The sequence below is a fragment of the Candoia aspera genome, chromosome 3 (assembly GCF_035149785.1).
Source record: "Candoia aspera isolate rCanAsp1 chromosome 3, rCanAsp1.hap2, whole genome shotgun sequence".
Classification (NCBI taxonomy): domain Eukaryota; kingdom Metazoa; phylum Chordata; class Lepidosauria; order Squamata; family Boidae; genus Candoia; species Candoia aspera.
In genome coordinates, this window is record NC_086155.1 from 176,744,299 (window position 1) to 176,770,841 (window position 26,543).

The following is a 26,543-nucleotide window of genomic DNA, read 5'->3' on the forward strand; positions in this document are numbered from 1 at the left end:
ATCAGTGTTTTTCAAACTTGGCTGGGAGTTGAAGTCCACACACCTTAAAGTTGCCAAGTTTGAAAGCACTGGTGTAAACTTTCGTTTTTTCACTCTGCGACCGGACAGACGTGTCTCTGCGCGGCCACCCAGCTAAATAAATACAAATTTCTAATGCGGGGAAAGAGGGAGATATTTAAGCCTGGGCTGCTCATTCGCTCCTCGCAGATTCCTCTCTCCTCGCAATTGAATCTGCCACTGGAACCACCGTGAACTCCCCAGCTTTCTCCGCCGCGGAGCGAAGAGAGTGAACAAGTCACGTGACAGGGAAGAAGCCGACCCTCTCGACCAATCGCTCGGAGAAAGGGCGTGGCCAGAGGTGGAGCAATCTCTTAGCTGGCCGTTGACGTAGCTGGGCGGAGCTTGGAAGAACAGGGTGCGAGATTTAAAAATGGCCCAGGAAGGTGGCTTAACGGTTTCGGATTGTGCTTCTTCTTCGCCACAGACGGCGGTGAAGGCGACTTTTGTGGGATGTGGCACGACAAAGTGTAGTTCTTCCGTCCCGTTCGCTGAGGTGGAGTCGGTAGCCACTGGATGGATGCTGGATTTCGCCTGCCGCTGCCTGTGCCACCATTTTTGTGAGGGCGACCGGATCGACTTCGAGAGGAGCAGAGACCTGGCCCTGAGTAATTGGCTGCCCTCGCGATGTTTGGCGGGATGGGGAAGGAGGGAGTTGTGGCCCTGGTAACCCCTCTTTGTTGGCGGTGGTGCCCCCGACACGACGAAGTGTGAAAGGCCTTCAAACGAATGGCTGCGGCAAACTGCGGAGGCTGCCTCTGTTTCCTTCCCCTTTGGGTTTTCTCTGCAGCTGTGACAGTAGTTGTGGCAGCCAGAGGTTCAGCAGCTTTCTTTTCTACCATAGTGGTGCCTTTTCCATTTCTTTATTTGGTTAAATATGTGTTTCTTTTTAAAAGAAACGTTTCTCGGGGAAAGTGTATGTATGTATTTATTTATAGGACTTATGGCCGCCTATCTCATACAACGACTCTAGGCGGCTCAACGATCCATAAACCCTTCCCCCCAACCACCACACCAAACCTCCTCACAGTTCAATCCCCCATCCTAGCCCAATGCATGGGGGAAGAGCCAGGTCTTCACAGCCCTCCAGAAGTCTAAAAGGGGAGGGGGTCTCTGGTGGGAGGCTGTTCCAAAGGACTGGGGCAGCCACCCAGAAGGCATGGATCAGAGATCCCATCAGATGGCAACAATTAAGGGAGGGGACATGGAGAGCATCCACCCTATCTAACCTAGTAGGATGGGCGGATCCCACAAGTAACCTGGCCCTGTGTCATGTAGGGCTTTAAAGGTGATAACCAGCAACTGGAAGCCAGTGCAGCTTATGCACCAGAGGTGTTACTCAGGTGGACTGCAGGACACCCAAAACTGCGCATGCAGCTCCTGGATAATCTTCAAAGGCATCCCTATGTAGAGCACATTGTAGTCATCCAAAAAGATATATGTATCTTTTAAATAATACTATAAAGACTACAATTTTACCTTTACTTTATTGAAAAAATTCTGTTGTTTTTACAAGGTGCTTAATGTTCACTTGCTCCAGCCCTCATGGCTGTACTTTAAACTTTACAGGTCCCTCTACAGTTACAGTGGAGAAATCCATTTTTTCCTTTCAGTTTTAGTAATTTGTGTTGAATATTTCTGATTTTTGAGATGTTTGTTACAGAGCATTACCACATGACAAATAGCTGAAATGTTCTATTTTGTCTGTTCATTACTGATTTATAGACAAAACAGCAGTGTCTAAGACACTAAAATAACTATTTCAAACTGTCAAATTGGGGGAAAATGGAGTATTTATAGGACTAGGTGAATAACTAATAGGAACCAGACTGAAAATATCTTGAACTCTATCTCCCTCTATAGTCTAGAATAATTACAAAATATATTATTTAACAAGGAATACATGTATGGTGATTTTATGCAGTATTTTAACTAGTCACATTCAAGTTTACTAAAAGTGCACTAGCATAAGCCACTAAGTATAAATTGCTCTGAAATGATCCAATCCTAAATACAATTATGTGGGAGCAAACTCTATTATATTTAAGATTATAGACAAGGTTACTGATATCCACACAGTGGCACTATAGCAACAAAAACATAACTGATTGTGTCTGCTTTCTTTTTTCAGCTATTATTAAAGGGTTGCACAGAATAGAAACTCATCAAGTGGAAACAGTGTCCCTCTGTCAGCTGTTGACGTATATTGCAGAAGGAAAAACACTTGGTAAAATACTTGAACATTTTGGCTTTGGCACTGAAGGAAACAGAAAATTCTTAGATGATGGCAAACTATAATAATTATATTTATAATTATGCAATGCTTATTTATAGAAAAAACATTGTCTTTTAACTAAAAGAAATCAAATAACTCTTGCAAATATATATACACACAGCCCACACATTTGTATTTGTCATTTATTATGTTAGGCCAGGGTTTCTTGACCTTGGCAAGTTTAAGATGTGTGGACTTCAACTCCCAGAATTCCCCAGCTATCATGGCTAGCTGGAGTATTCTGGGAGTTGAAGTCCACACATCTTAAACTTGCCAAGGTTGAGAAACTGTGTTAGACTATTTAACTGTATTAGAAATAACCACTTTTAATAAAACCAAAAGAGAACCAAAACTTTTTGTAAGTTGGTAGCAGCAAACCACATCTTTTCTGAAATAAGGCCTTGTGTTCTTATGTTCAGCAGTGGCAGCCCATAATAAATGGTCTGGCTCTGCACTAGTGGCAGCTTCAGGTCAGCAGCGTATTTAATTTGTAAACAAGTTGGCCTTAACCTTTATAGGCTAATACTGAGGATATCTTGCCAAGCTCCTGCATAACCAGTAATATTATGTTAACTCCACAAATACTGTGCATACGTAGGCCTAGTCTGAGCAGTGTGCATTTGATGTCAGAATGGAACATATAGAGGCAAAGGATGAAGAAGCTAGACTACAAAAGTATTTGGTCAGAGACTAGGCATTAGTTCTTGATTTGCTTGACTGTATATGATGGTACTCTGTGTCTTAAGGAATAACAGAGTCTGTGAATACAATATGATGAGATTTTGATGCAGTGATTATTGTTGCCATGAACTTCCATTTTCAGTGAAAGTTAGGAAAAATTATATTTTATTCTGATTGCTTGGATAGATTGCTGCTATGGTTCCTCTTGAAGTTCTAGCTCAAAGAAAAATAATAGAAATAGAGAGGCAGTTAGTTGTAGGGCTGATGTTATATTGTAAAATAATGTGTTTAATATAGATTCATGTCTTTAATCAGGTATAGGCATATATCCAATTTAGTTACTATCTCCTGAACTGGGGACACTAAATAATTTATTGTAGCTTTTCAAATATCCTTAATGAGTAGCAAAATAAATTTTAAAGGGTTTTTATCCTCTGTTACCTCATTTGCTCCCTCCCTAAATTATGCCCACAATTTGGCTTGGTGTTTGACTCTGACCAGGCTCTGTATAACATGATATTAAAAAGGACCCAAGGATGACCTTTCAAACCAGAGATGACCTAAGATTGTTCAAACATCTTACTAACCACCTTAATCACATGGCTGATGGACCTATATTTGACAAGCTTTCTTCTATGAACCAAAATTCAATCAGTGCAAACAACACCATAGGAAGAAATTGACTAAAGATTTTTTGGTCTTTAAAATATTATGCTATTTTTACTTCTGCTCAATTTATTTCCTCTTAAGATTCTCATTTTGGAGATGACCAAACATGTTCACCACTGGAAAATGCACTGTCCATTTGGATTTCATTCCTAAAAACACAAAGGAAACAAGATAAATTACATGAAGATATCAAGCGCTTAATTCAAATTCAGGTTTGTTTATGGATCAATATATCCATTTTGATTCAGTGTGCCATGCAAGAAAATCTAGAAATTTGTTTATGGGTTCTCACATGTCAGATCAAGACTTTCATGATATAAATTGGGGTAGGGCATACTGTATTTAATATTCTGAGGCTTTTTCCTGTGTCAGAAACCACTTCAAAATGATCACTGTGTGTAGGCTCCACAGTAATTTCCATGAGAACTGCACCATTCACAAGATAAGAAAGGTCATTCTTTGCTTCCATCAAATCTATCCACTGCACCTTTAAAATTCACTTAGAAATGTATTCGCCTTTTTCAGTCCATGCCCTGCATAAATCTACAATGTATTTAAACAGTTATATGAGTTTCCAGTTAACTGGCAGCAGCATGAATGTGACCATTTTAGTCTTTGGCAGTATAAATGAAGTTACAGATAAGTTACAGTACAAGCTCTAGGCAATTGTAAAAAGGAAAAGAAGAGTGGAGTACTTGGGTTAGGCATATTGGATGGGCAAAAAAGCATGAGAGAGAATAGCATAAAGGAAATATGGGAAATGAAGGTGTTGAGTAAGATACTCCCAGGATCAGTTCCAGCTATCACAGTAAGGCAGCTGGACATGCAGGAGTAGCAACTCTCATCCCCTGCCCCCTTCCATAGGAGAGCCAGTTTGGCCTAGTGGTTAAGGCTTCGGGCCAGAAACCAGGAGGCTATGAGTTCCAGTCCCGCCTTAGACATGAAAGCCAGCTGGGTGACCTTGGGCCAGTCGCACGCTCTCAGCCCAACTCTCCTCACAGGGTTATTGTGGGGAAAATAGGAGGAGGGAGTATTAGGTGTACTAGCCGCCTTGAGGTATTTATTTTCTATCCCTTTATTATTTTTATAAACATGCATGTTCTTTCCGTCCATTGCCATTTATTTGTTTGTTTGTTTTCTATCCCGCCTTTATTATTTTTATAAATAACTCAGGGTGACAAACATACCTAATACTCCTTCCTCCTCCTATTTTCCCCACAACAACAACCCTGTGAGGTAAGTTGGGCTGAGAGAGAACGACTGGCCCAAGCTCATCCAGCCGGCTTTTATGCCTAAGGCGGGACTAGAACTCACAGTCTCCTGGTTTCTAGCCTAAAGCCTTAACCACTAGACAAAACTGGCTTGATTCACTTACACGCAGCGACTCCTGTATCCACACTGAACATCAGGTGGAGAAAGAATGAAGCTGTCCCCCACAAATGATCCTTGCTATAAGAGTTCTTGATAGCAGCAGTAGAGGAGGATTTTCCCTTTCCCCATACAAGTTAATGGAATTAGTGAAACGTTTATTTGGATGATGGGTGCCTACATACATTGTGTGTTGAAGGGGAAGGACAGAGTAATGCTCTTTGGCACCACACACCAAGATAAGTTATTAGAGAGGGAAATAGAGTTGATCATAACATTGAATTGCATAAATTGTCTGGCTCCCAGATTTGTTCTAAAGAATGGAAGTCATTACTTAAAGTTGTTTCTTTGTAGGCTGTAGCTATATATATGGAAAAAGGATATTTTCAAGAGGCTGCAGAAGTGATAGAAAGACTTTTTCCAGAATCTTTCTCCAATGAGGTAGTATGAAAAGTATCTAATTAAATTAGACAACTTGTTCTGAAGTCATCTGCAATAAATATGCATGAAATCTCCTTAAATTATCAATATATAGATTTACTAAGCTGGTAAAATAACTTTCAGGATTTACTCTGTGCTAGTATTATTAATGTACAATCTATGAAGGCATGGGTGAAGGTATGGGTGAGCAACCTGTGCCCCAACCTGCTTCTGTGTCCTTCAGGATGCATTGTTGAAATTGGTGATTAGAAGTATTTCGATTCTGCAATATTTTATCTCTGTTTTGTCTTTTACATTTTGGACAGTAAAATAGGTGCATTATATTTCTGGGAGATTCAACACAGCTATTTTCAGTGAACTCCAAATGTTGAATAGTGAAAAAACTAAAATGTTGGCCTTACTGACTGGTGACAGTACCACAGGCAGCCTTTTGAAGTCCAAACTATGAGAAGCAAAAAGTGTGGCCTTGGCCAAAAATAAAGTTGTCTGCTATCATATTAATGATAAGATAAACCACCCAGAGTTGTTTGTCGAGATGGGCAGCAAAGAAATATGATAAATAAATAAATAAATAAATAAACAGACAGACAGACAGACAGACACAATAAAAGCCTTCAGGAATTTGTCAGAAGTAGTGTCCTACTGAATTAAGGCTTCTGATCCCATTTCATGCCTCCTTATCTATTGAATCTGTATGGAATAACTCCAAATATTTTACTACCATCTAACCCACATCCAAGTTATATACTTTACTGTGTCTGAGATTCCTTCACTGATATAAACTCTTGGAAAGTGAAAACCTAACTTTCATTGCTGGGTTCTAAAAGTAACTGGAGAAAATAAACTAGAGAGAGGTAGAAAGAAAAACAAAAATGAATACTAATGATAGTGTATATATAGGGTGGGATGTTTAACTGAGTTGTGGGTGTTTAAAAAAGAATAATAATGAATGAAGGAATGTAAAGGAGGATTAGAGGAGAGCATCTTGGCATGAAATGCACTGCTTGGTCACCCAGGAGTTTGACTAATTGAGAACCCTGAGCTAAAGAAGTTATCTGTTGTTTTATCATCTTATCTCTACTCAGTCTTATGGAAGTTATGAGGAAATACTGAATACTTCTGCAAATTAACACTTCAGATCTATATAAAATGTATTTCTCTAGCTCTACGCTACTAGGAAAGATAGATAACTTGCACAGTACCTATCACTTATATTGTATTATATTATTACTTATATTGGAATAATATAGATTTATGTTTTGGTTTGTGGAGACAAAACTGATGTTCAGCTTCTTGTAAATATATACCATTGGTAGGATGGCATGCACAAAATGTACTATATTTTGACTTTTCTTTCTGTAGCCTTTAAGAATGAAGCTATCTGCAATAATGAAACAAAAAGATCCATATCATCCATTTCTTCGATATTTCAGTTTCAATCTTTTGACTGAGAGAATCAAATCTTATATCAATATTTTCTTGGAAAAAGAAACGAACAATCTTTTAATGAAGGTATTTTGAAAACCATAGTAAAACAGAATAAAGTAATGTATACTAATTCAATTATATGAATGTTAATTATTCCGTTAACAACACTGTATATGTTATAAGTGATTGAATATCTTACTAATTAAAATATTGTAAAGCATTGGAAACTATCAAATTGTTAAAACTGTAATACAAACTACCAAAAGACAAATAACATCAGAATAGTTGGTGCAATATTTCTAAGACCAAATGCATAACTTTGCAACAATTTGTACCTGGGATGGAATTACTTGAAGGATTACTTGTGTCTCTGAACTGCCTGGACTTTAGAGCTGCCTGCAGAGGCTCTGCACACAGATCAGAATCAGTCAGATTTGTGACAGCTCTACAATTCCAACAGTTCAATCAATAGATGCATCCCGGTTCTTATCTGCTCAGGTTTCTTTGCATTAGTTCCAGTTGTTAAGGCCTGATGATGCGGACAAGGAGCTTCACTGAATGCAGCCAACCATTTTTGATTGCCCCTTGCTCCTCATATCTGGTAAGAAGTAGTACTCAGCTAGGTCCAGGAAGTTATAAATTCCTCCCTATATAAAGGAGTGGGCCCAGCTTCATTAAAGTAGCTTGTAATGAGACTACTTCTGGAAAGGGGAAAAAATGGAATGAAAAAATCTAATTATCTGCTATTTGAATAAATACCACACTGCTGAAGTATGTGGTGGCTGATTCATCTTGATTACTGGTCTGAATCTACAGTTATTAGGGCTGTGCCTTGCTTTGGATATGATTTAGAAGAGCTTATTGAGGCAGTAGCAGGAACACAGCACTTGTCTCTGATTGTCCTGCACTGCCTACCGCTGAGTAAAGCACAGACACTGGTTCGGTTGAAGCAGGTTCTATTTTATTCATCACGTAGTGTCAGTTGTGGAAAAAAAGCCGAGAGTGAAGGGAGCGCGTCGGTGCGGGGTTTAAATACCCCGCGCCGGTCAGCGCCCCCTCTCCTTAGGTTACGTCACCCGCCCTTTGTCCTGCATCCTTTCGTGCCGGTAGGTGTAGGGTTGCGGGGCCGCTGCGGGTGCCCCGAGATCGCCCATCATCGGTCTCCTCCTTCAACCGATGATTGCTGTCCGCTGGGCGATCTCCGTGGCGCTCCTGCCAATAGCTTGGGTGTGCCTCGTGATCCGCCTTGTCTTTGTCTTCTTTTTCTTCTCTTTGTGTCGTGATGGCTTTGCGTGCTATGCTTATTTTGTGTCCCTTCCTTCTGCTTCCTTGCCTTTGTCATGTGTGCCGATGTGCTGATGTCTTCAGCTCATCGGCACTCATGACACTGATTCACTAAAGCATCCCTGGGTGAAAACATCTCTTCTGAACTGAAGCATTACACAGCTCTAACTGTTATGTTGTATTTCTGTTTTTTATTAATCTTATGTTTTAAATGCTCTCTAACATATCTGGCAAAAAAGCATTTTAGGAAGACTGGGCAATATATGAAAAGTAGGATTTCTTGATATGAAAAGTAGGATTTCTTAAGTAAATGTTACTGTTTTACAGGAAGCTACAAAAGAGGTGGAAACTAAAAATTCAGGAAAAATAATGGTACACATGCAATGTGACAGTACAGCTGAGACAAAGAAAGAAAATCATTTGGAAAACACACAAAGCACCCTGCTAAAGTATGAATTTTCCTGGAATTTGCTAGTTTTATAAAAACATGAGTAGTTATCTTGGGGCTTTTCTTCTCATCTTTAATATATTATTCTGGTAAATTGCTTTTTTCCTAGTTAATTTGTTTTTTAATGCATTATATGTCAGAAAAATAGGCTGACAGTGGAATTCAGCAAAGAATGATGTAATTCAAGTAGAGAAAAATCTCACCAACCATATAGGTATTCTCTATCATGTCTCCCTATCTTTCATTCTCTTATAGATTACATAAACATTCCTGTTCCTTACCTGGTCAGTCATTTTGGAAACCAGTAGAGATACGGACTTCCCAGTTGTCAAAAAATATGAAACGAGAAGCCCTTCAGTGTAAGTACTGCATGATTTCAGTATATTTGAACATGATGGGTTAATTCATACAGTTGGGAACATGAGGAGAATCAGTTAACTTTCCCCAATAATCCATACTTCAGAGTCTCACCTTTCACTTAAAAAATAAAGTCTCTAATGGAAACCAAAGTATAAACCATGGTGGATAACCATCATTCTGTAGCCTGGCATGCACTCTCTAGGACATATAGAAAATGCTCAATGTATTTCCATTCCTGAGATCACGTGATCATGATTTGCAACCTTTCCAGCTGGCTTCAGACAAGCCAAATCAATAGGGAACCATTGATTTGCTTAACAATGCTGTGATTCACTTAACAACTGCAGTGATTTGCTTAACAATCCCGATAAAAATGGAAATACATTGAGCATTTTCTATATGGTCTAGAGTGCATGCCAGGCTTCAGAATTATGGTTGTCCATCATGGGTTATATTGGTTTCCATTATTTTTTAATGCTCAGTATATTTCCACGTGACCACAGGATGCTGCAACCACTTGTAAATGTGAGCCGGTTGCCAAGCACCTAAATCGCGATCATGTGGCTGTGTGTGTGGTGCGACAGTCGTAACTTTGAAGACAAGTTGTAAGTAACTTTTTTTTAGCCCTGTCATATCTCCAAGCCATTGATAAACAAATGGTCATTAAGTGAGGGCTACCTGTACTTTAATTAGTATTTAGCCATTAAAAATATACAGTAATTCAGGGTTCATAAGTGGTCTTTGTATTGTTTCCCTGAACTAGGTAAAAAAAATCTGCAAAATACTGAAAATTTTCTACAAGATTATGAGTTTCTGCCAGCTGGTCAGAAGAAAAAGGTATAAACAAGGAAGGTTCTAAAATAATGTGTTAATATAAAATAATGTTGATGGGATTAGCCCAAGAAACAACAGCCCTAGAGGACTGCCTATCTGTAAGTATGGTCTGATACATACAAGGTAAGACAATTCAAGGCAAAATTGCCCTGTTACTTCCAATCCCTGCATGGCCCTCTACAAAGAATATGTAGAATTGCCAAACCTAATGTTTTAGGAAGAAGTGCAGTGCTGTTCATATTTACATATTTAATTGTTTACTTACAAGTATTTCCTAATAATATAATTTGGGGGGAGGTTTACAATAAAAATTTAAATTAATATACAAGTAGGACATGAAAATACAACCTAAAACAGTGGTGAAGTTTAATAAAGGACAGACAATAACAGTGGTGGAAGGCAACCTTCCCCAATCCCTCCAAATGTCTGGAAGTTCAAATTGTGTAATACCCAGCTAACATGTCTGAAGATTCTGCTGGCTTGGCTTATTAGAATTAAAATCCAACATGTCTCAAGTGACCCCCCCACTCCAACATGCTAAACATTTAAGATTGAAATTGTGATCTTTGCATGTTGCCCAAAAGACCATGCCTTAGCTGTCACACAAGCCAAGCTAGATATTGTACAGTATATTTGGCCAAGTATCAGTGAAGAAGCCTAGCTGCCTTGTCTCATTTGGCACTTCTACTGAAGCTGGTTAGCAAAAGGAAAAGCAAAGAGCTTCTGCTGTTGTGTAATTCTCTCATATGCTCAGACCCAAGCAGTGAGAACAATTGCCAGCAGCTCTGGCTGCTCAGGTTTTGGAAACTGGTTGTCTCTGACCTATGGTATCAGCTTTCTATTTGAACAATCCCAAGTTCTTTGGTATTAATGATATATTCCAAGGAAATTGAACCTGCTAAGTAAAGGGTACATATAAAATGCATCTACAAAAAAAAAACCTGTTCAGAAAAGTGTTAAATGTTTCCATGTCATAGAATAAAGCTATTAGGTAAGGCTTCATTGACCAAAATGGATGTCATAAGTAGTGATCTTTGTGGACTTCTGCTTTTATTGTTCTGCTCTTTTCAGAGTATAACCTCTGTATGGCTATCTGTGTTCCAATTTAACAAGTCTGCAGCTCAAATTACAATTTTAAAAAATCATATGGCAATTGCCAAATCAATATTGTAGATAAACATGATAAATGTGGAAATCAAGAAATTGCTGTAGCTTAAGAAAATAATGCTGTAACCTACAAGTGACTATTTTATGAATATGAAGGCTGGTATATATATTTTAAAAAGTTTTTATAAAAGTAATTTCTACTATTACTGCACAAAGCAATTCTCATACTTAAAACAACCAATTACATTTCAGAAGCCTTTTGTATTTCTTTACAATGGAAGCAAAAGGAATAGTTCTTAAAATGCTGAACTCTTGTAAAAGAGTTTAAAATGCTATAGACTTCATTTGCCTTTTCAAGAATGAAAGAGTTAATAGAAATAGAATGTTCTTTAAGCTATTGCTAATGAGGCTAATAATTAAAGTACTTGAAAAGATACATATTACAATATTTTATTTTAATATTCTAAAGCGATGGAAGTTGGAAGAAGACCAGAAATTAAAAGATGGCGTACAGAAGTTTGGAGTTGGAAACTGGATTAAAATTCTTCAGAATTATGACTTTGATAACAGAACCAATGTTATGTTAAAAGACAGATGGAGAACTTTAGTTAAGAAAGGCTTGACCTAAGTTTCTTTTCCTAAATAGTCAACCTATTACTTACCTGTTTCTGTATATTATTGCAATGATGTGACAGTCTTATCAGGTGATGTCTTAAAGTAATATAAAATACAACAGTAAGCATTTTACGCAATTATACTTCCTTAAAAAAAAGTCTTTGGTGTCTTCAATTGATTCTTGAAAATCTAGAGGTAATGAGATACTAGGCTGAGGATCTATTATCTATTATCTAGTTATCATCTGAATAAAATTGCTTAAGACAAACAACTTCAAATTGATTATTAATTAATCTTTCATTCTAGAGAGCTTGTAAGAAATACTGCAAGGTGAAAAATCTAAGTAGAAGAGAAGTCTTAAGCAGGAAAGTTTAAGATTCATATTGTGTCTGTTTTAACCAAGGACATCCTACATTGTTCTACACAAGGGTGACAGGGATACTTGTTCAGTGCAACAAATACTTCAACAGAGAAATCATGCTTTAAGGCATAGGAATATTTTTGCAACCCTTTTAATAATCATTTATATGACCCAAGGACTGATAAATTGGCTGCCTGCAATGCTTTCTTAAGTTCACTATCCAAAAATGAGCCCACTATGTTCAACTTGTGGGCAATATGGAAATGAAGTGCAGAGATTGCACTTCTTGTAACTCTTCCGAATGTGTTGCATTTTTAAGTCAATTCAGAGTGCTGCATTTTTAATTTGTTAGCTCTATTATAGTGTTCTTGTGATCAATCAGGTTAATTTTCTTCTCCATTCTTACTTAGGGACTCTTCCTTTTTCAAGTATGCCCAAAGAACTACTAGGAGTTGTATAGTATTTGGCGGGAGCAGTATTTTGAAGAATCTGCTGGATATAGGAATTTATTTCAGTGTCAGTGTCTTATTCCAGGAAGGCAACTTGTTTTACAGATTTGGTTGCCTGCTGATGTGAGGCTTGGGTCAGTAATAAAACTAAGTTTAAAGGCTTGCAAGTAATGCAAGAGATTCATTATCATATAGCAAGGGGCAGGCAATCTGGTATCCTTCTTCATGGTCCTTTACCATTGAAGCTGATGCCCAAAATAACTGGAGTGCACCAGATTGATCCTTACTAAGACTGAAATTTTAAGGCTTATTTTTCTGAACAGTAGTAGATATCTCTAGGTCAAATTTTGAAATGATTTTGTAGCTAACAGTCCTCTGCTATAGGTATCACAATGACTTAAGTCTTAAATGAGAAGATACTGCTGAGTATCAACTCTGTATACCAGTTACCATATTTTACAATTTGTATCTAGTTTTGGTTTGGTTTTGCCTATTTATTTTGAAGTAGTTTATTTCTTACCATTAAGAAGCCTTCCTATCTTTTTAATTCATGTAGAGCAGACAGGCTTCCAACAGCTCAGTCATATATATGCCTTCTAAGGAACTGAGAGAACCAGTTTGGTGTGGTTAAGACATCAGGCTAGAAACCAGGAGACCATGAGTTCCAGTCCTGCCTTAGGCATAAAGCCAGCTGATTGACCTTGGGCTGTCTTTCTCTTAGCCCTAGGAAGGAGGCAATGGCAAACCACTTACAAAAAAACCTTGCCAGGAAAACTGCAGGGACTAGTCCAGGCAGTCACCAGGAGTCAAAAACTGACTTTGAAGGGACAAAAAAAAAAAGAGGAACTGTGATGTTATTAACCATATTTTTTGTTTAATCTCAAGAACCTCCACTTCAGTTATTTATTTTGAGCTATGAATAAAGCAGAAACTTTTTAAAGAAACAATGTCTTGTTAAAATTGATTTAAGCATATGATTATACAGCTTATCTGTTTTAACGGCGTTTCACAATAATTACTAGTAGTGAATTCAGGGAAGGCCAGTATAATTTATATAGCTCAATTAACTTTATTCACTCATAAGAAAGACTGAGTATAATGTCAAAAATTTATTTCTCATATGTTTAATTAATGCCTAAAATTTATGTAAGTCCAGTGGTAGATTCCATGCTTCAGGTAAATATATTAAAGTATATATTCATTCTGCTATGTAAAAATAAAACTATGTACAAGAGGACATGAACATTCTTCCACTTGCTGAATTTTCTTCCAAGTTCCATAGCAGGATGGGTTTCCAACTGCTTGCCAGTGGAGAACTGTATTCCTAAAATGGAACAGAGATATATAGACAGAATGGTATGGATATTCCTTCATGGAATTTTAACATCCTGTTAAAAGTTAAGGATTGATGTAAATAACGTAAATAATTGATGTCTTCCCTATTCGAATATTCTCATAGATAACATACCTGGCAATTACAAGAAGCCTATGCAGTAATTTGCAATCCATTATAAGAGCAAGTTGTATTTTCTGTAATTGAAAGAGTTGCAAACTTGTAATAAATACATTGGGATGCAATCATATGGATGATTTCTTGAACATAAAGATCCCTTCTTACACAAGATTCTGGTGCTCTTCATTGGATGGTAGTACAGCTAAGTGTCACTTTGAAATGGTGACTCTGAAGAGATGCTTTAGGGAATGGAAACATGGCAACTCTTTAAAGTAGGTGTCCATGTTAGCATGATAAAAGATGATGCTTTAATGAACTGATTCATTATCTTTCAATTATCAACATCATCTTTCATGTGACTCAAAGTAGCCATGTGTCCCAGTTCCTCACAAGCCTTAAATGTATCTTACAGAGATCCTGTATTTATTCCCCCATATATTCCTAAGTATCTGCCGAATCTTCAAAACATTCACAGCTTTAGTAGCAATTACTGATGTTTCTCATGCTGCTCTGAAGGGTCTAGTTCTCCGACTTTTCAAGAAATGCAGGAGGAAGGAGAAATCAAACATAGCCTCACTGCCCCATTCCAATATATATGGGGATATATTGGATCTAATCCTGTATATTTAGGTTACCATACTTTTAATGAACCAGAGTACTTCCTGAATTTTCAGAAGAACTTCCCCATAATTGTTCTCCAACATTGGAGATGCAGAAACAACTCACAATTCATTCCAGAATATGTCTTGTACGAGCTAAGATGCCCTATAGTAAATCAAATATGGCTGCTAAGTTGTCTTAACGCAATCATGGAAATGGAAGTAGGATGAAGTGATAAAGCAGTGGGGCCGAGATAATTAACTTAAGGGCTCTGAGATACTGGGACCTGTAGGGTCTAGGTTTTCTGTATTGCTAAATTATGGAGAATAGATGGTTTTCAATTGCAATTTAGTGGAATGCAATTTGTTCGTTTTTATTGAAAAAAGTACAGCCATTACTTTCCTATACTTTTTTTTAGTAAAGCTTTTTAAAGTTTTTCAACAAATACATAAAAACTAAAATGAAATAAAGTATACTACAAGAGAAAAAAACTAAAAAGTGAAAATACAAAAAGATTACTACATCATACATACATACTTCTGACTTTCTACAACAAAGATACAAATTAGTTACTATCAATCTCTTATTCTAGTTCAATCCAGAATAAGAATTACTTCTAGAAAGCATTTCCATTCTCAGTATAATATTTCCTCTAAAACATTTTCCTCTCGAAATGGATATATAAAAAAAGCATTTTATAACATAATTTTCCCCCTTAATACACAGATAATTAAATATCCTTCATTACAATTTTACTCCTAACCAAAGCATTTATATAGTTAAACGTATCTCCACCAATACACATTTATATAATAAGCTTATTAATATACTTTAACCCAGGATAAATTATCCCAAAACCAAAAACATCTGTCTAAACCTTTAAAAGACCATCCTAATAAACAGTTAACCCACTTCTACTTTCCTATACTTTCATTGCAATTTTTATACTAAAATTGCAATGTAAATCTTATATGTATGATTTGCAAGGCCAGATTCTTACGTACTTCCCAGTATGCTACCTAAGTAGTAAGAGTACATACCATTTTAACGCATTTTTATCAGCACTTCTGATCAGTGATGTCATTTCCTGTTTCCCGTTACGTCATGAATGTAAACAAACCCACAGGTTGCTGACGTCACCAGGAAGTGTGGCGCATGGATATGATGTAGCTCCCCCGTACCACCACCCCTCGTGTTGCTCAAGCACGGAACTACAGGCTTTTTCCATTCCTGCAAAGCTTGTATTTCCGGCCATGCGGCTTGAGCAACACGGTGGGGGGGGGGGGTACTTCCACATGGCCGGAAGTACAGGCTTTGCAGGAAGGGAGAAAGCCTGTACTTCTGTGCTTGAGAAACACGGGGGTGGTGGTGGTGGTGCGGGGGGGCTACGTCATATCCATGCGCCACACTTCCTGGTGATGTCAGCAACACATGGGTTGGTTTGTTTACATTCATGTTGTAACGGGAAACAGGAACTGACGTCACTGATCAGAAGTGCTGATAAAAACATGTTAAAAATGGTATGTACTCTTACTACTTACATAACAGACCATATCTGAGCACTTCTACCTCTGTAATAGCTTGCTTTAACTCTAGTTAGAACTTGAATACTTTACTAGTACAACTCCACAGATAACTGGGTAGGATTATAACAAAACCTTTACAATAAGCAAATAGTCTCAATGAGATATTTTGGCCTCAATATTTTGGCTAAATGGGGAAATAGAATGCATGAAGTCTGAGCGTACCTACTCACTGCTTATTCTAGCTGATAGATCTAAACAAAAACATAATTGCTTCAAAGCAATCTTTGAGCAAGCTACTGTCTCTACCCTTTGAACTCCACAGCTTATTGCAGGGAAAATTTTGAAGATAATGCTATGTACACAACATTGAGTTCTTGAAGAAAAAAATATATAAATCTAATACATGTGTTGGCCTGAGAGTTTTTGCTATAGGGTAATTCATAAATGAAATATGATATAGATGCCAAAGGCTTTGCATTATTAATAGAGATTCAGGTAAGAAATTCAATTGCTTACCTATCAGCGTCAGTTCCATCTCCAGTACAACGAAAGCTACCTCTGTGCATTGCTGGCTCTTGGCAGATTACACATACAGTGTAGCCTGCTCGAAGGTACTGCATCCATCGAGCATATGGACGAGTTTCCATAGAGCAGTAAGGAGACAGTGATTCTGTTTTAAATTCCACACAGTAACTCCTTTGGAGAGGAAACATTTGTTACTAATGCAAAAATCTGAAAGGTAATTATAGCATATATAATCTATGAAGTCTTTAGCCAGACAAAGTAGTTTTCTGAAAGTTAAAAGTAGATTGTCACTAGCTGCTATGGCTCAGACTCTGACTTGTAATAAAGCCTGTCTACTAAAAATAAATTGGGGCGGGAGGGGGGGTTAAACTCTCCCTGTGTAACAATCTTGCTATATCAGAGTGAGCAACTTTCTGTCCGTTGAGTCACATCTGCCAGTGGTCAGTGAGGCCATCCATTTTCTTACACTGCTTTTGTCTTTCTGATACCGCTTTTTTTTTCTTTGTGTCATTCTCTACTCAGCAGCAGACTACCAGGAAGCTACAGATTGCCTTTACTAGTGATACAAGATTGTCTAATTTCAAAACCCACTTACAAGTAACAAAGGCCATACACAGCTGAACAGCCACCAGTTGCCCACCTCTGTACTACATGAAAGATGGTGGGGGAGCCCCTATCAGCTTTAAAATATGGCTCTGCTAGTGGTAAACTCACTGGGATGTGTTACTAGCATTGGGAATTTCAATTCCATATGTGGGTTTAAAAGAATCAGGATATCAAAATAGACTGTTTGAAGCCTATATATAAAATTTACCATTCCTTATTTTAAATTACAAAAACATGAAAATGGCTTTTTGTAGAAAAACGTGTGTATAATTGCTCCTGCTTTGCAAAAATACTGCTTTATTTCACTTTGCTGTAGGCAGTGCTACAAAAAACCCCCTATTTTTTAGCAAATACTTAATGCAGTAAACCAAAGGAACTAAAGAAAATTCTATGCAAAGAAGAAAAGCAATGGCAATATAAGACTATTCAGAATTATATTTCTAGTCAGGAAGGAACTGTTTTCATCCCTCTAGTACAGATAGTTATACAGAATGACTTTCCTCTAATTTGAATTATTCATTTGTATATTAAATGATAGGGTAGCATATCAACTCAGAGACAGATACAACAGAATTCAAGGAAATTATCCCCAGAGAAGCTGGTAAAAGTTTTAGCCTTAATTACCTAGAATCTTCTGTTTCTGAAGACCACCTTGGGTTTACAACTGTCTTTTTTCTCTCCTTACTATATTCAGAAGTAGTTATGAAAGCAGGAACTAGGAAGAACAAAATTATTATGAAAACGAACTTCATAAAGCTGACATTGCTATTTAACTAATTGGGAGTAGAAGATGTATAAAGTAACAAGGCTGGACAAGGTTAAAACTGTCTACTCCATCCTTTGGCATACAGTGGTGCTTAAAAGTTTGTGAACCCTTTTGAATTTTCCATATTTCTGCATAAATATAACCTAAAATGTGATCAGTTCTCTACACAAGTCCTAAAACTAGATAATCCTAGTTTAGAGAACCTAATTAATAAATGAGTCAAAAACATTATACTTGTTCATTTATTAATTGAGGAAAATGATCCAAAGCTTCATATCTGTGTGGCAAAATTATGTGAACTTCTAGGATTATCAGTTCATTTGAAGGAGAAATTAGAGTCAGGAGTTTCAATCGATAGGATGATAATCAGGTGTGAGGGTGGGAGGTACTGCCTTATTTAAAGAACAGAATTCTGGGTATTCACTATCAAAGTCTGATCTTCACAAGAAGTGGACGTGGAAGTGTGTCATGGCTTGAACAAAGATTTCTGAGGGCCTCTGAAAAAGTTGTTGATGCTTACCAGGCTGGAAAAGATTACAGAATTATTTCTACTGCATAGGGCTGTAAACTAGATGCTTCAGAAGAGGCATCTAGCTGAACATGAACACATTAACACTCTTCTGCATATAGGCTGTTACAATTGCCTTCAACGCTAGAGATGATATGCTGTCAAGAAGGCTTATACAAAATATTTGTTTTTAGTTACAAGGTTATGAATAAGGGTTACAAACCAATGTAATACTTATTTATCAAATTTTACCACCGCCCATCTCCCCCCAAAGGAGGACTCTGGGTGGTTCACAACAAAGATAAAAGCATTAAAAAACTATAAATAGATATAAATACAAATCTAATATTGAGCATAAATGGAGTATAAAATCCAGATGATGATGATAGTTGGATTATCACTCACCTATATCTAAAGGGCCATTTTAGGGTGCTAACCATCTCCAGGGTTGATCACTTCCCTTCCCACCCTAAGCAAGGTGGCAAAACCAGGTCTTCAGTTGTTTTTGGAAGGCCACAAGAGATGGAATCTGTCTTCCCTGCAGGGCGGGAGCCACTGCAGAAAAGGCCCACTTCCTGCACCCCGCCAGATGGAATTCTCTTACGGATGGGGTCTGTAACAAGCCCTCCCTGCATGATTGGGTGGGATGGGTTGATGCAACGGGAATGAGACAGTCCCAATATTTGTATTTCATTGAAGGGTTCTCAAGCATCGAGCTTCATTCTCTAGCTGAATGAAGACTTGCCAAACACGTTATGGATTTGTTTGCTTGGTAACATTCTAATCCATATTTTCATATTTTTTTCTGAAGAGTTCTGGCATTTTAACTATTCTATATTTGTATACAATCCTTCAGTTGAAAAGTGACACATTTTTATTGTGTAACATTTAATTTATATCTGAAAATAGACTTGTGACATTACCCAATTTTTAGGAAAGGAAAAAAATGCAAAAAGTTTAAAAAACAAGTATGGCTGACTCCATAACCTCAGTCACACAGCATCTAGGCACCATTACATAATGACAACCATCTCTAGATGACTCAACTGGTAGTTTATGGCAGCCCCAGGAATAATCCACTTCCATGACTATCCACTCTATATCTATGCTAATGAATAAACTGCCTCCTAGTAAACCATGATTTGCAAGTTGGAAGCTAGGTTTAAATACATGCTCCAAACCAATTGTCTCTTCCTATTAACTGTGATTCTATATGCATGTGTGTGTGCCTTTGAGTCAGTGTTGACTCCGGGGGACTGCCTGGACAAGCTCTTGCAGTTTTATTGGCAGGCTTTCAGAAGTGGTTTGCCACTGCCTCCTTCCTAGGGCTGAGAAAGAGTGACTAGCCCAAGGTCACCCAGCTGGCTTTGTGCCTAAGGCGAGATTAGAACTCACAGTCTAGTCTCCCGGCTTCTAGCCTGATGCCTTAACCACTACATCAAACTGGCTCCCTTATTCCATATGATGTATACAATAATGCTTCTATGATCTATACAAACTCTCTTCCTCACAAGATATTAACTACGATACATTTTTTAAAAACTTGATTTATAACATGGCAACAAATGTTATGGGACCTGAAAAAAAACTGGGGGTGGGGGTGGAATTTGCTTTTAGGGGACAGGCTCCCAATCGGCAAATGATGAAGTTTGATGTGTTTTCTACAAATCAAGCAATCAAGTTTGATACATTATGGAAAACAGTTTTAATAAAATTGCAGCCAAAAATATTAGACTAAGGCAGATTCTTGTTTCCTCAGTGCAAGGAAATATTCAACAAGCTGTTTGTGACATATCAGCAATACGCAGTTACTCCACAGGATCATATTCCATGTTGCTTTTGAAGATGCAGATGCACACTTCTCTATGTGAAGCTGCTAAAACTGTAACATGGGAATGATGGCATATGCTTCTCTTTTGTAGACTGCTCCTAGAATTGTACCTTACATTGATCCTCTCTGGGAATGAGACATTTTATATCTGCCAATACAGCCAGTATCTTCTTTCCCAGGGGACAGTGTAAGGACAGAAATCACCTGTAATGATTTTGCAAGTGTGTAAATTGCTAATTTAATCTCTACACCAACTACCTGGTTCTGCTGGCCCATGCTGGCTTACAGAGAATGAAAGTCTTACATTCTAGAAAATACAGTATTCCTCCTAGATTTTGACCACAGCAAGTTGTAATAAATGGACATTAAAAAAACAATTCAATGTATAAGGATGCAAATTGTATGACAGAGAGAAATGAGAGGCATGTGTACCATCTCCACAATCCTGCCCTTCGTGAGTTGTATATTCCAGGCAACCAGCTTTTTCTTCCAATGGAGGACAAGGCTCCCCACCATTTTTTGGCTCTTGTTGTATGATACGTGTACGCATCCGGAAGGTAGGTTTACATTGCTCTGCACAGCCACTCCAGTGACTCCATTCCCCAACAATACATGAAAGGGCTACAAAAGAATTGCAAAAAAATACTATCACTTTACAAAGAGACTCATGGGAGTTATCTGCCCACTGTCAAAGATTTATCTTTTCCCTATAACATTTAGCAAAACCTACTCAAATGACTTGATAGGTCACATACTGTAGGCTGCTTTTTCCTGAAGAAATCTGATTAAGAAGAAGTTAACACTGGTCTGCCAAGTTCAAAATCATTGTGGAAGTACATGAAAGTTGCTTTACAAACCATATTTTATTTCTACTTGCATATCCATCCAGGCCCCATACTTAAAGAACTTTCACCCTCTTCATTCCAAAAATATCAAAACCATAACTTAGAATATTCTTGTGCACAGAATGATTTTACATTTTCATATTCAGACAACTAATCACAACTCTTTTTTCAGCCCATCATCCATAATACATAAGCAGTCTCCTAAAAAGTTAACTGGTATCTACATCAATACATATCAATACCTTCAAAGTCCACCTGTGGCCCTGAACCACAGGTTGGGAAACACAACACCACACAATAATACTGTATTGGCATGGCTGATTGGCATGTAATGATCACGACTCCTTTCTTTATAGTTATTTATTAATCAATTTATATAGCCGCCCATCTCACTTTTATGTGATATGGTACTAAAATGAAGGAAGGAAGTTATACTAAAGAAGTATTTCATTATTTTCTCTCGTTTCAAAGCAAATAAAGGTGCTATCTGATGATTTTGAATGGGGCTAGCACTTGTGTTGTTACTTGTGTTGCTCTTGGTTTCTCAAAAGCCTGCATGGCAAGAGACTCTTGGACTTTCTGCAATTTACAAAAAAATTGGAAGGAAGCAGATGTCAGGAAGGAGATCCTGTGCATATCAGTTACTGCACGGCCATGGAACCCTGCTGATTAGGGTTCAAGTAGAAATTGTTTTCCAACATTACTAAAACTGCTTAGGGCTCAGGTTTAAATGCATTGTTTTTAAATCTAAGTTGACACATTTAAACATAGTCTACGTTATAGACTAGTTGAAAGTTCTTGTATTTGCGTGTTTTAATATATCTATTTAAATAGTTATACCCCAATCCTAAATCTGCATTTGCTATCCACTAAAGCCATTTTTACTTTTCTATACTTTTCTGTTTACCATTATCTTCCCAAACATAATGCATGCTTAAGTCCCATTATTCCATTCTGATGCCACAAACTCATTATCTGCTGCCTGATACGCCTCCTGAAAGTCCAGCCACAGCTAAAGCAAGCCAGTTGGCATGCAGTTAAGCCAATGGCCCATGGAGGAAAGTGAAAACAATTTGAGGAATTGTTTGGCAAAGACAGGCATAAAGCCAAGTTATTGTTTACTGACATTTATAGATGTTGAGCACGGCTAAAATACATTGGATCAAAAAGTTGGAATTTTATTTTTCTTGCAACAAAAGAAGGACAGATACAATATTTTCCCCATAGTTATCAAAGAGCTATCAGTGAGAGTTGGCTGCCAATAATTTTCCCCATATTCCCCTCCATAGTTTATTCTCAGAAGTGGGTAGTGGGACAGCACTAAAAATTTTAGGGAGGAGGAGAACAGGTAAAAGGAGGGCTTAGGTTCCTTGTGCAAGCAATTTTAATTATGCAGATGTGCCCATAGTACCATTAAGAAGGAAATCCATTGCCCCAAATCCCACCTTTGCTTTTATCTATCTCCAGGCTAAGATCCAGTCCTGATTAAATGCATCCTGTCTAACTGATTTCATGACCATGCATGAATGAACTCAAAGAAGCCACATGCCAATCACATCCTGCTCTTCCCTGAGGCAGGATCCTTCCTCTGTCCTCCACAGATTAATCCATATAATCTCTTTCACAATGCACCAATTAGAGCAGAAACAAAGCTAGCACACCAGTTCAAGATGCTGGCAGAGCAGGCAGCCCCAAGAGATTTGTGCAAACAGTGCAAGGGGGAACTCATAATTCAGGAATATTGTGTAAAGTAAAAAGTGTCCCTTCAATTCGCCTTTTGAGCTGCAAGATTGTTTCTAAGATTCTCATTTGGCAGGCATCCTCCTACCCCAGTTCCTTGTTCCCCAGCTGTGCAAAAAGAATTGATTTATGCTTTATGCTCTGTCTAAAAAACTTTCCAATGGGAGGACATAGGCTTTGGGTTTCCATAGCCTGGATCTGGCTGGTAGCCTAAAAAATGTACTTTTAAAAATACAGGAACCAAAGCTTGCATTCATTGATTAGTCAGTACTACAGTATCAATGACTGAATTATAGAGAGGAACAGCTAAGGCTACCCCACTTACTAGGTGTGTGGATCTCCCCTATTACTTCTTTTAAACAAATGTAAGGTTGATCATCATCATGAACTGCAGAGGGTGGAAAGACAGGTGGGGCTTTTAAACTCCATTATGGCCCCTACCTTTCCCCCTTACAATTCAAGCAGTGGAACTGAGAGTAAGAAAAACACAAAGTGAAATAAAACAAACTATTTTACTGGATTATTAGTATATAATATATAGGGTGTCCTTGTGCATTAATTGTTTATATCTTACATAGATGTGAAATTGCAAAAATGCAACAGAAAAAGGATTTGAGATTTAGCATATTTAATTGTAGGAAAGTCAACTTTCAATAAATCAACCATCATTTTGGATACAAAGTATAGCATGATTTTGAAATTCTCTGAACATGCAGTTGTGTTTGACATAGCACTGATCACATTCGTTATTCTGGGATCCAATACCCATTTTATTTAAATTTTGAATAAATTCCCCCTCAGTTGCATTTTCAGATTGTTTATATCTTACACAGAAGTGACATTGTTAACAATTAAAACTGCACAAAGACTTTAGACAACCTGTATTGTTACTCTTCCCCCCCCCAAAAAAAAACCACAAATCCAACAAAGGTTGTTGCATTCATACATACTTTTTAATAAGTTAATTCAATTTGCAAAGGAATCCATTGTCCTCATTTTTAAAGCTTAAACCAGCCCCCCAAATAATACTCACTGAAGTTTGCCTGAGTCACTTCCTTACATTTTTGTCCCTCGGTTGGAAGAATATTGAAGAAAAGCCAGGAAAGGTGAGGAGTTTTAAGGTTTGCACCAAGTTTTCTTACAGTCCTTTCCTTCCTTTGGGGAGCAAGAAAAAATGGCAAGGAAAAGGAAAGCTGCACTGCAAAACTCAAACCCTGGGTTCCTGTGACAGACAAGGGACTGGGCAGTTTGTGATTCAGCCTACTGGGGGAATTCAGCTACTGTCTTGGGGTCTTGTATGAATTTAGCCCTCAGATGAGCTATAATACGGTTTATTTGCTTCCGCTTGGCATTATGTTATGTGAAGAGAGTAGTTGTGCTGTCACGATTCCACAAGTTGTGTAAATCCACCCCGAAGTTGCCTGGAAGTATCCACCTATCTGGAGTTTAAGAGAGGGCGTTTTATTCTTTATTACTTGTGTTGTTGTTTATTCGTTTAGTCGCTTCCGACTCTTCGTTACTTCATGGACCAGCCCACGCCAGAGCTTCCTGTCGGTCGCCAACACCTTTATTACTTACCACAGCGATTATTTACCCCAATCCAAAAAGCAAAGGTTAGTTCTCTTCGAAGACATTACAGGGGGGGGGGCAGTGGTTCCTTAACCATACAGTTTCCTCTTCCATTAAGGCCGCTGAAAACCGCCCCCCACCACCGCCAGTAATGCTTCGGAGGCAAAGCACCCTCGCGCGGAGCCCCCTCAGCGGCAGGTGCTTTCAGGCGCTCGGCGCTTCGTGGGCGCGGTCCCTTCCCTTCCAGCCTACCTGGGCACGCCTGGGCGTAGTCATAGCAGCAGTCGCCGGTCTGCTCGCACGCCTCGTCGCAGAAGCAGGCCCCGTAGGTTCTGTCGAGGCGCCAGCCGGTGGTGGCGCAGGTCGGATCCCGGCCGGGACAGCAGCGCCCGTCTTCCGCGCAACCCGCCCCGGCGAGGCGCCCGAGCGCCGAAAGCGCCACCAGAGCCAGGATGCCCGGGGCAGCTCTGATGCCCATCTCCCTGCCTCGAGGGCACAGAGTTCGCTAGTCGTGGGGGGGCGCCCTCGAGTTGGTTTCTCGGTTCTCTCCGCGCTTCTGGGCAAACTGTGAGTGCGAAAAAGAAACTCGGGCAGCGGGAGTCCGTGCGAGCTCCCCGCCGCTCTTTCCTGGAAGGCCGGAATTCTGCGCGGCCGCGCGCTTGTCCCCCGTCCTCGGGAAGGGGCGAGGGATGCTCCCAGCCGCCGCCGCTCGTCCTTGCAGGGCAGGGTCGGGAACGGGCGCGGCTGGCAGAGAAGCGCGCCAAAGGCCAGGGGCAGCGTCGCTCCGCCTCTCTCTGGCAGCCGCGGCTGACCTCGTTCTCCGGGACGGAGTTCCGCGCCTCAGACCTTTCTTACAGAGTCGTTCATCCTAACCGAGAGTTAAGCCTCCGCTCAGCGTTTGCCTGGAGGGCACGTAATTGCAGAGTTAAGGTGGCTCTTTTTGATCAAGAAGCCCTGCCTTTAACTCATACCCATACAGAAAAGTGCTGCCAGGAGGTTGCCAAGGAAAGGTGAATGCGATTGCCTTTCGGAGTACAGTCACCTTTCCAGCTGCCGCCTCAACGACATTCCAACAGCTAGGAATTCCGCCCGCTGGGTTTCTTTAGGCCAGGAGGTGTGAAGAGTAAGGTAGGCCTCAGCGTGGACAGTTACTGAACAGATAAAAAATAAAGCAAGCTTGAAAAAAAAACCCAGCAGGTAAAATTTGAAAGAAGTTTCAAGCATTGTGAAAATAAGTAACAAAATAGCCTTAAATAGAAAACCGTTTAAAGATCTAGAAGACAGATTGAAGTTTCTACAGTGGCTGAGTTCACACACGTTTGGCCAAAATATGGCTTGCTTATAGGTGGCTTAGCAGCTGTATAAAACTAATCAGAATGTTTTGTGTGCTGTTATTTATGGTTGGAGTGAGATTAGGGGTGCAAATACCCACATGTCCATCATCTGGCAGCAAAGAGTTGAAGTTTCTGTATATTTTTGCTGTCCATTTATGAATTATTCCATAAATCGTGGTTAAACAAGCCATGGCTTATCACATCTTTAGGTGACACAGTCACAATGTGTTTTTTTAAAACTTGTAAAATAAGGCATTTCCTTCTTTACTACAATATATACATTATGTTTATGCATTTTTGTTTTCTCCAAGGAGTCCAAGGCAGGTTCTTTCTCAGTTGGAATTCTGAATACCATGAGAAAGCTATTTCCAGATGGTAGTATGTTGATTTTTTGCAATAGAAACAATGAAGTATTATGGTATCTTAAAGTGGAAGGAAACATAGCAAATAATACTTTGTGTTCGGTAAAGCAGATTGTTATCCACAAAAGTTTATTCCACTGTCAGCTCTGCAAGGTAGATGAGATCAGGAAAGTGACTCCACAGGAAGATTAGCTCTATATGTCACTGAGAAAGGCTACGATAGCAGAATCTTGCAAGCTTGATTGTACTTTACCTTCCCTCCCTGTTATACCCCAGTGAATCAGGGAGGAACCTGCCTGAGTCTCTTCTGAATACTATCCTGTTTCCCAGGACTTACAGAATGTTTCAACTTTCTTTGCTTATGTAACCATTCTTGCCTCTTTCCCTCAAGATCATCTCCTTGACTCTCTACAGACAGAGGTGAACAACCCTTTGATAGCCAGACCCAAAGAACACATGAGTAAGATTGTAGTGGGTGAACTAACGACACAAGGAGGTTGA

The 26,543-nt window shown here is 38.9% G+C and overlaps 2 protein-coding genes across 2 annotated transcripts; one reads left to right on the forward strand and one right to left on the reverse strand.

The window, feature by feature from the left end:
* Positions 1-397: 397 nt before the first annotated feature.
* On the forward strand, positions 398-11,765 carry TERF1 (telomeric repeat binding factor 1). Its single transcript, XM_063299382.1, has 9 exons — positions 398-665; positions 2,189-2,284; positions 3,764-3,894; positions 5,405-5,491; positions 6,854-7,003; positions 8,531-8,652; positions 8,907-9,010; positions 9,775-9,848; positions 11,422-11,765. Exons 1-9 carry the CDS (start codon positions 431-433, stop codon positions 11,578-11,580), a joined length of 1,158 nt encoding a protein of 385 aa, XP_063155452.1. The 5' UTR covers positions 398-430; the 3' UTR covers positions 11,581-11,765.
* A 1,658-nt stretch (positions 11,766-13,423) lies between these two features.
* Positions 13,424-25,073, reverse strand: SBSPON (somatomedin B and thrombospondin type 1 domain containing). The gene is made up of 5 exons (XM_063299388.1): positions 24,599-25,073; positions 20,625-20,813; positions 17,712-17,802; positions 16,473-16,652; positions 13,424-13,701 (listed from the first exon to the last, which is right to left on the reverse strand). The coding sequence occupies exons 1-5, from the start codon at positions 24,822-24,824 to the stop codon at positions 13,584-13,586; spliced, it is 804 nt and encodes a 267-aa protein (XP_063155458.1). The 5' UTR covers positions 24,825-25,073; the 3' UTR covers positions 13,424-13,583.
* Positions 25,074-26,543: the final 1,470 nt, after the last annotated feature.

Excerpts from the sequence above, each read along its gene's own strand:
- TERF1 (XM_063299382.1), top strand. The coding sequence starts at position 431 with ATGGCCCAGGAAGGTGGCTTAACGGTTTCGGATTGTGCTTCTTCTTCG. Across the intron at positions 666-2,188 it reads GAGCAGAGACCTGGCCCTGA|CTATTATTAAAGGGTTGCAC; the intron begins GTAATTGGCTGC and ends TTCTTTTTTCAG. Across the intron at positions 2,285-3,763 it reads TGCAGAAGGAAAAACACTTG|ATTCTCATTTTGGAGATGAC; the intron begins GTAAAATACTTG and ends TTTCCTCTTAAG.
- SBSPON (XM_063299388.1), bottom strand. The coding sequence starts at position 24,824 with ATGGGCATCAGAGCTGCCCCGGGCATCCTGGCTCTGGTGGCGCTTTCG. Across the intron at positions 20,814-24,598 it reads CTACGCCCAGGCGTGCCCAG|CCCTTTCATGTATTGTTGGG; the intron begins GTAGGCTGGAAG and ends ATTCTTTTGTAG. Across the intron at positions 13,702-16,472 it reads GATGGAACTGACGCTGATAG|GAATACAGTTCTCCACTGGC; the intron begins GTAAGCAATTGA and ends GTTCCATTTTAG.